This window comes from Drechmeria coniospora (assembly GCF_001625195.1).
Source record: "Drechmeria coniospora strain ARSEF 6962 chromosome Unknown scf7180000000097, whole genome shotgun sequence".
NCBI lineage: Eukaryota > Fungi > Ascomycota > Sordariomycetes > Hypocreales > Ophiocordycipitaceae > Drechmeria > Drechmeria coniospora.
The window spans coordinates 1-8,556 of NW_024467499.1; the positions used below are offsets into that span (position 1 = coordinate 1).

Consider the following 8,556-nt stretch of genomic DNA (forward strand, 5'->3'; position numbering starts at 1 on the left):
GAAGATGCTCGTCAACCTCGCCGGCGCCCAAGACGTCGAGGCCGGCGACGGCACCACCTCGGTCGTCGTCATCTGCGGAAGCTTGCTCGGCGCCGCCGACCGGCTGCTGTCCAAAGGCATCCACCCTTCCGTCATCTCCGAGGCTTCCAGAGAGAGCAGCCGGCGCGGCGGTGGAGGTGCTGCACGACATGTCCCAGCCCATCCCTCAGCGACACCGCTTCCCTCCTGCAAGCGGCCAACACGTCGCTGTCGTCCAAGATTGTGTCGCAGTACTCGAACCTCCTCGGGCCCATGGCCGTCAACTCGGTTACCAAGACGATCGACATCAAGACGGCGGATAACGTGGACCTGAACAACATTCGAATCATCAAAAGGTGGGGGGAACCATCGAGGACAGCGAGCTCGTCGACGGCCTCGTCCTCAACCAGCCTGTGCTGAAGAACGCCGGCGGACCGGCGCGGATGGAGAAGGCGCGCATCGGACTGATCCAGTTCCAGCTGAGCCCGCCCAAGCCGGATGTGAGTTGACGGATGCCGATTCCCTTGCGGCCGCGCGCCGGAAATGAGCCCAGACCCCGCCCCCGTGCTGACTCACCGACTCGCTCGGCGGCAGATGGAGAACACGATTCAGGTCAACGACTATAGGCAAATGGACAAGATCGTCAAGGAGGAGCGCCTCTACCTGCTGAACATGGCCAAGAAGATCAAGAAGGCCAAGTGCAACGTGCTGCTGATCCAGAAGTCGATCCTCCGCGACGCCGTCAACGACCTCTCCTCCACTTCCTCGCCAAGCTCGGCATCCTCGCCATCAAGGACATTGAGCGGGACGAGGTCGAGTTCATCTGCAAGTCGACGGGATGCAAGCCATCGCCGACATCGAATCCTTCACCGAGGACAAGCTCGGCTCGCCGACCTCGTCGAGGAGGTGCAGTCGTCGGGCGCGCGCATGGTCAAGGTGACGGGCGCCAAGGCGACGGGCAAGACCGTCTCCGTCGTCGTCCGCGGCGCCAACTCTCTCATCCTCGAGGAGGCGGAGCGCAGCTTGCACGACGCGCTCTGCGTCATGCGCTGCTCGTGAAGAAGAAGGGCTCATCGCCGGCGGCGGCGCGGCCGAGATCGAGATCGCGGCTCAGCTGTCGAAGCAGGCGCGTGGCCTGACGGGCACCGAGGCCATCTGCTGGAAGGCTTTGCGACGCCATGGAGGTGATCCCGACGACGCTGGCCGAGAACGCGGGCTTGACAGCATCAAGGTGGTGACGGACCTGAGGCACCGGCACGAGATGGGCGAGAAGAATGCGGGCGTGAGCATCAAGTCGGGTGGCGTCAACACGAACATTTCGAAGGAGAACGTGCTGCAGCCGCTGCTGGTGAGTACGAGCGCCATTGAGCTGGCGCGGAGACGGTGAAGATGATTCTGAGGATAGATGACATTGCCTTGACGAGATGAAAAGGACGAGCGCGTGCCGGCGGTCTGGGCATCGGGCGTCGGAGGAGGTCGATGGTCGATGTCGATGTACATTGCGATGGCGGCGCAAGGACGACTACCTAGAACGAACCTACCGAGCACTGCCCACCCAGTTCACACCCCCTGCTGCTAGATATTACCAGTCAAGCACTAGGTAGTGTCTGCGACCGCATCCTAGCACTTGCTCGGTGCGATGTGAGATGGCCGTGGCCGACGTGGCCATGAACGAGCTCGCAGCCTGCTCGAGTGGGCACGTACGCATGAATGATACACTCTTGCGTATGGGAGAGAGTTTCTACACGAGCCACCCACATGGCCAGCACCGGGGACAAGCACAAGTAAGGTATCCAGGACGTCAGTGCTCTGCAGCTGGGCACGGATTTCGCCGGAAGGAAAGGACACGTGAGCGGCTTGATCTCGACGTGTCGTGGCTTGCTTGAACCTTGTGCGCTTCAGACTTCCCGAGCAGCGGAAGAGATGGCAAACGGCGAACAGTAGGCTAGGCGTTCGCACAGTCGCCCAGGCCGTAGCACTAGGCCTGGTCCATTCCACCTTGTGCCATTCATCTTTCCGCGCAGGCGACGTGCAACACTATTGACGTGACTCCGCCATGCGTGCCTGCTAGGCTGCCATGTAAGTATCTGGGGGCAGACTTGGTAGAAGAATGGAACCATTATAGGAACCAATCCTAACAGCGCCGTTGCTTGTAGTTGCGTCATATCGATATCGACAAGCCTGGCTTTTTGCAGCACGCAGGATGAAGAGCGTCCAGCGTCGAAATGAATGACGGCTCGTTGTGGTGTGGTTGTTGGGCGAACGGTACGAATTATTGGGCGAACGCTCCGGCCTCGGAGGGGCAATTCAGAGACCGACCGGTCATCTGTTGTCCGGTGGGTAGTCGGTATCAGATGGCAACCAGTAAGAAAACGATGAGTGAAGGCAGAACAGCCGGCAGAGAGGCAGACAGAGAGGCAGGCAGAAAGGAAGATGGAAAGCAAGGCGGAGGGCAAGACGGAAAGCATGACGGAAAGCAAGGTTTTCCCGGCTCCGGACATGTTGCAAAGCAGCTTCACAAAAAGTGGCAGAACCTCGCCGCTAGGCTTTTCCTGCTCGAGTCGAGCGACTTGACCGTGGTCCAATATTGGAATCTGACAAGGAATATGCAGATGCAGTTTCCCGTCTGCGCCCTCGAGACTGCCCAGAGGCGCAGAGCCTCCGAGGGCGAGTTCGACCAGCTCGCCCTCAAGGTCAGCAGGGACCTCAACATCGTCAAAGAAACCATCATGACGCGAACCGATGGCCATGAGGCGGATGCGATCCGTGCTGGCGAGAAAGAGTCTGTCGATTGGCTGGTCGACGGCGTTGAACTGGCGACCGTTAATGGCGAATTGCCACGGGCCGGATAGGATGTAGACGACTGAGTCGGGAGGGAAACCGAACTGGATGGAGGTGAAACCGATGGTCGGATGACGTCTCCCTCTTCCTGACCAAGTCCTGCCCTGTCGTGCCTTCTGGGATGTCGAGAGGAGTTGGCCAGCATGCTTCCGAATGTGGCCTGAAGCAGTTAGCAAGCAGATGTTGGATATTTTCCGTGCATGTTAGACGACGCCTCGCAACAGACTCGGCGCCCCTGATGGGCAAGATGAATAAAGTTGAGGGTATCTATATTTTATACATTGCCTTCCCGAATCCCCCGTTTTCCGTCCATCGCCTTGTATCGTAGGTAAAGCAGCACTCGTAGTGTACACAGCGCTCGTCGCTCGGAGGAGCTCGCTGATCCATTATTTTCTCCGCCATGTTTTCTCCGCCCAGCATGTTGTCATGTGGCCATATGCTTTCTTATACCTTGAACCCGTAGCTCAGCATGCACGTCTTGTACTTGTCGACGAGCGACTGGCAGTCGGCGGCAGGGTCGCTGGCGTTGGAGAAGAGCATGCACTCGTCACGCTTCGACTTCTCGTCCTTGCACACGCAGCAGGGCTGTTTCGGCCGCCGTTAGCACGCCGCGGGAGGCCTGGCGCATCAACCCTGCTCGGCGCCACTCACCTTGGCTTCGACGAGGCTTCTGTGGAGGAGGCCGTCGTCGCGATGACCTGGGCTGGCGCTGCGCGGTTTTCCGTCAGCGGTTGCACGATGGCGCCTTTCTGGGACGGGACGGCGGCATTCTCGTCATGGACATACCGATGGGAACTGCTTTGGAATCCATCCTGCTCTGCGGCTGTCCAGCGGGTGGTTGGATTGTCGAAGGGATGACGTCCCGTTTCGGTTTGCTCGTTTTTTCCCACCTCTTGGTGTAGGTGACGTCGTACTGGTAGGGATGGAGATGGCTGATGGAACTTGGGTGGGAGAGCATTTCTCAGCAGCCTAGGCCAGTCACGGACACTGAGAAGCTAAGACGTAGACACCAAGTTCTGGTAAGTACAAGTACGGAGTGTATTACTGTACAGTAAGTACGGAGTACGGACCTTGGACCCTATTTTTAACCCCATTACAGTACGGAGTACGGAGTAATTAATAGCATAACACAAAATCAGGTACGGAGTACGAAGTAAGTATTACTCCGTACAGTAATGGTACAAGACTTGTAAACCTACTCCGTACAACGGGCAATTGTTATTAGCTAATATCTACATGTATGGAGTACGGAGTATTACAATACATATACTCTGTGTGGAGCACTCCGTCCTACGCACAGTTCAACGACTTACAGTACAGCACTTGTACTGAAGTGTATCAGTATCTGTACAGTACACTTGTACTTACGATCGTTACTCCAAGTATGGAATGGACTGCCTGCTGCTGCCTCGCCATTTTCATTACATGGCCTCTAAATACTGCGTAGCCTCGTCGATTCGAAAAAGGCCACACTTTTATCTCCCTAACAACCTGATGATCCAAATGATTGTTGTCTACCACATCCCAACCAAGTCAAGATATTCTTTTTTCCCTAGTGTTTTCTCTTCTATCTATCGGTAGCGTGACACAGCAATCCTCTATCAACGGCTTCCAGTCAACGCACCAAGCACATACAGTTTAGGGTATAGAAATCGTAGACCGATTGCCTTCCAATATTGAGTATTCGTTCGATCCCAGATATTTTATTGCAAGTTGTACCAAGCCTCTGTTACTGTACTATGTCTCCGATAGATGGCTTGTAGACTATTGTCGCATGGTAGGGTTGGTGCTACTGTAATGGTGGAAGCTTCTAGAGGAAATGAACTGGTTGTAGGTAATGGGCTGGCCGCCATCCGATTGCGTGTGCAGACACCCAGGACAATAATCATTGCTTACCAAGACTGGCTATGGAGCCTTTCTGATCATATGCGGCGCAAGGCCCGCCGGAATACAGCATGCAAAGCCCGTCGCGAGGGCTCTGCAGCATAGCTCCGGGTGCCACGCGAGTCGCCAACCGCCGCTGGGATTGACGGAGTGGCCATGGCGGGCGCAAACGAATGCGGTTGGTTCGCACATGGTAATGAAGGCGAGTGGCGGACGAGGCATTCGTTTTGCCCATTGCCCTGTCTATCCTCCGATCCCGGGTTCAGACTCGCGAATCACCACGGCCGAGTGGAAGCCCAAAAGGTCCCGAGCGCTCAGGGCGTGCGGGACAATGAAATGTACGCATTTGCGTCATAAAACGTATCAGAAAGGGTCTGCATTTCTCTGGAGACGGACGATGCATTCAGCCTGTTGCTCGTTGGGGTTGGCATGCCTGGTACACGTGTACTGACAGTACGGAGCATTGCCGTGTACCTCTATCCTACTAATATCGGATAACAGTGCTAACGGGAGCACGTACGAAGCATGTACATACTGTGCATACCTAATGCAAGTACTGTACGGAGTACCCGGAATGGGTTATTATTCGTTCACTACGGAGTACGGATTGCTTTTACGGTTTACCACTTGCTGCAGGCACATACTGACATGTAGAAACCAACTTACTAAGGTTGGCGGTTGTTCACGTTCCGGGTACCGAGTCCGCAGGCATCCACTGCTGGCGTGCTGTACTTGGAGGCACCCGTCCAGGAGGCTAGTGCTTCCAAGCTCTCCTTCCCATATTCATGTCGGGAGTCGGCATCTGGCCGTTCCGAGTCCGCCTCCTGATGAGTCAGGACGTGGACGCTGAAAGAACCAGGTCGAACGAGACTCCTTCCTCACCGCTTCTCTCCCGCTTCTCGCTTCTTCTCCCTCATACTACACCACAACTACGAGTAATAGCCCATGACGTGTACCGAAGCAGTCGGTATTGTTTCGAACATCTCCGTCCTCCGTTCGGCACATGAAAATGTACATGTGCTTGCGTATGCTTACTTGCAGATAGGCCTGTCTGAGCCACGCAGGCCCCCACTGATCGAGGCAGCGGCCGACTCGTCACCACACCATCTCCCCGCCATTCATCCTCCAGCCGATTGCTGGTCCGGCTTCGAGTCCAGTGGCACGCATGCTTGAAACCCAAAGTCTCGCCTCCGCCTTGACATCCATGCATCCATACCCTAGCCTGCGCTTGCGGCCGGGTTGCTTACGAGAAACGGCTGAGCAACGGGGTCCAAATCCGCTTCCCGCTGTAAGTCGTGTGCAAGTGTCGTTATGCCATGGTGGTGGCGAATGACGGCCGCGTGGCGACGCGAGGCCTAGCTGATGCCTCGCCGAACCAGAACCCTAACGAGAACTAGCATGTGGGTGCTTCCGTCTCGTCCGTCGGGAGAGTTTGCCGTTGCTGTTGCCTGGAGGCCGTCTAGCGTCTAGTGCGTTGACGCGTTGCCATGCACGGCCAGGCAGGCAGGCAACAAGTCGTTACGTCTTGATTCTACTCCTCTGGTCGCCCAACGTCTTTATAAATCTTCTTCTGCCTTTCTCTTTGTTCCTCGTCCTGTCTGGACAATCGCTCGACGGTGATTGTCCATCTTCCATCTTCCATCTTCCATCTTCCATCGTCTTCAATCATCCGCCTTCCATCCTCTCCACCTCGCAAGACATTCAACACTCAGTTCACTTGACCATCATCAACATGGCTTCGCAAGACCAAAACCGGCCTTCGATGCCCCACTGGGACTCTGTCCCGATGCCGTTCCGTGAACGCGGCGATGGCAACACGGGCAGCACGGGCAGCACTGGCACGGCTGATCATGCCACTCCCCATGCCACTCCCCATGCCGCTCCCCATGCCGCTCCGCACTCCGTCGACAGCCCCTTTGGATTCCCACCATTTGGTCCCTGGTTTCAACCTCACCTGTATGGCCAACATCCACCTCCACCACCACCTCGAGGCTGGGACCAATGGCGTCGGCATGACTTCGACGGCCATCATGGCCATGGGCAGCACCATGACTCTGGCGGCAAAAAAGCCGAGGCCGATTTGTACGTGGACGAAAAGGGCAAGGAAAAGGCCTCCACGCGAGCGAGGAACGAAGCCGTTCCCGATCCGGCCGAGATGACGCCCGACGAGGACGATGGTTCCGCGCCCCTGCTGACGGCCCTACCTGCGCTTCCGCCGACGGTCGTCGCCGTCGCGGTCACGGTCGCTGCCGTGGAGGCATGCACCGAGGCGGCTGGTCGCATCGCGGACGCCATGCCGGCCCCCCTTTGACTTTCCCACCCTCATGCGTGGTGCCATGGACAGCCCTTTTTCCGCTGCCTCCAGGACCAAGCCCAGCGCTTCGCCAGCGGCGTCAATTTCGACGCCGCAGACGGCAGCAGCAGCTTCACGCCCTCGATTGACGTCTTCAATACCAAGGACGCCTACGTCCTCCACGTCGCTCTACCTGGCGCCCGGAAGGAAGACATTGGCCTGACGTGGGACTCCGACAACGGCACCCTCAATGTCGCCGGTGTCGTCCATCGTCCCGGCGACGAGCATTTCATTCAGACGCTGTCCGTGGCCGAGCGTCGCGTCGGCATGTTCGACCGTCACATTGATCTGCCTCCAGCCGGGGCCGGTGAGAAGGAAGAAATCGACGCTCCGGCATCACGGCCAAGATGGAGGACGGCATCCTCGTCGTTGTCGTGCCCAAGGCCGAGAAGGAGTGGACTCAGGTCCACAAAGTGGAGATTGCATAGCTGTCATCGTAGCAGGTCTCCGTCATGGCGCGCGGCGAGAGGCTGACATCTGATTTGTTGAGCTTGCTTCCCATGAGTACGTAGTGCAAATGTAATAACCAGAGAGAATTGCGAGAACATGTACAGAGCTCATCACCGACCATGTGACTGATATCAGTGCCCGTGGGCCGCTCTCGCCACGGCCGTGCGTGGGAGTCAATGCCAATCTACTATGGCTGATCCCATCAAGCCGAGCGTGTTTTTTCGTACTCCAAACGGTAGAGCTCCGCGAGCCCCTTGACGGCGGTCCAGAAGCCAATGGTATACAAGGCCATGGTACACAAGAGTCGAGAGCAAGCAGAACTCAAGGCAAAGCGCAGCAGCGCACCATCAGGACATGCAAACAAGGATGGAAGCGGGTGGTGATTGATGTTTAGAGACTACCATCTACCGACGAAGAGGGAGGGGACGTTGAACCAGGGAAAGTGGAAAAGTGAACAAGCAATCGCGCTAAACCTATGCCATGGGTATATGCTAGAATGATACAGTCGGAATGGAGTGTAATACTGGTCCAAGAACCTTCAGTATGGGGAAAGGGGGGGGAGGGTGGGAGTATTGATAAAGACAGGTAGCAACAAAGGTGCACGGTAAACTACAAACGTCAATCCCAATATAGGCTCGAACATTCTTCCCAAAAAAAAGCCGATAGAAAAGAAATGGAAGAAAAGGAAGAGAACAGAAGAGACAAGCAGAGGCGAGAAGCCAAGGGTGAGTGCTTCGACATTGGCCCCCGTACGAGAGGGAAGCGGCCGTTTCATTTGTTCATGTCGCTGACAATCTCCTCCCGTACGTGGCGGCACCAAGTCAGGAGGGCAGCCTCGAAATCTTGCCAGACCTCGGGTCCGTTGTCGTAGACGATGCCCAGGGCGTCCACCTTGAGCAGGACCTCGAAGCGGAGCTCGGCGGCCTTGACCCAGTAGCGCAAATTATCCGCGCACCTGTAGGGCTTTTGCGTGTCGGTGTGGTAGGTAGGGATGGTGCCGAATCGTCTCC

The 8,556-nt window shown here is 56.6% G+C and overlaps 3 protein-coding genes and 1 pseudogene across 3 annotated transcripts; 3 read left to right on the forward strand and 1 right to left on the reverse strand.

Annotated features, from left to right (window-relative positions):
- Positions 1 to 4: 4 nt before the first annotated feature.
- Positions 5 to 1,077, forward strand: DCS_08282 (uncharacterized protein; the record flags this gene model as incomplete). The annotated part of the gene is made up of 4 exons (XM_040805559.1): positions 5 to 170; positions 233 to 374; positions 398 to 518; positions 613 to 1,077. The coding sequence occupies 4 exons, from the start codon at positions 5 to 7 to the stop codon at positions 1,075 to 1,077; spliced, it is 894 nt and encodes a 297-aa protein (XP_040653294.1).
- A 1,316-nt stretch (positions 1,078 to 2,393) lies between these two features.
- Positions 2,394 to 2,870, forward strand: DCS_08283 (uncharacterized protein; the record flags this gene model as incomplete). Its single annotated transcript, XM_040805560.1, has 1 exon — positions 2,394 to 2,870. The coding sequence occupies one exon, from the start codon at positions 2,394 to 2,396 to the stop codon at positions 2,868 to 2,870; it is 477 nt and encodes a 158-aa protein (XP_040653295.1).
- Positions 2,871 to 3,303: 433 nt separating this feature from the next.
- On the reverse strand, positions 3,304 to 3,817 carry DCS_08284 (uncharacterized protein; the record flags this gene model as incomplete). The annotated part of the gene is made up of 3 exons (XM_040805561.1): positions 3,304 to 3,444; positions 3,511 to 3,608; positions 3,646 to 3,817. 3 exons carry the CDS (start codon positions 3,815 to 3,817, stop codon positions 3,304 to 3,306), a joined length of 411 nt encoding a protein of 136 aa, XP_040653296.1.
- Positions 3,818 to 6,475: 2,658 nt separating this feature from the next.
- Positions 6,476 to 7,365, forward strand: DCS_08285 (annotated as a pseudogene).
- Positions 7,366 to 8,556: the final 1,191 nt, after the last annotated feature.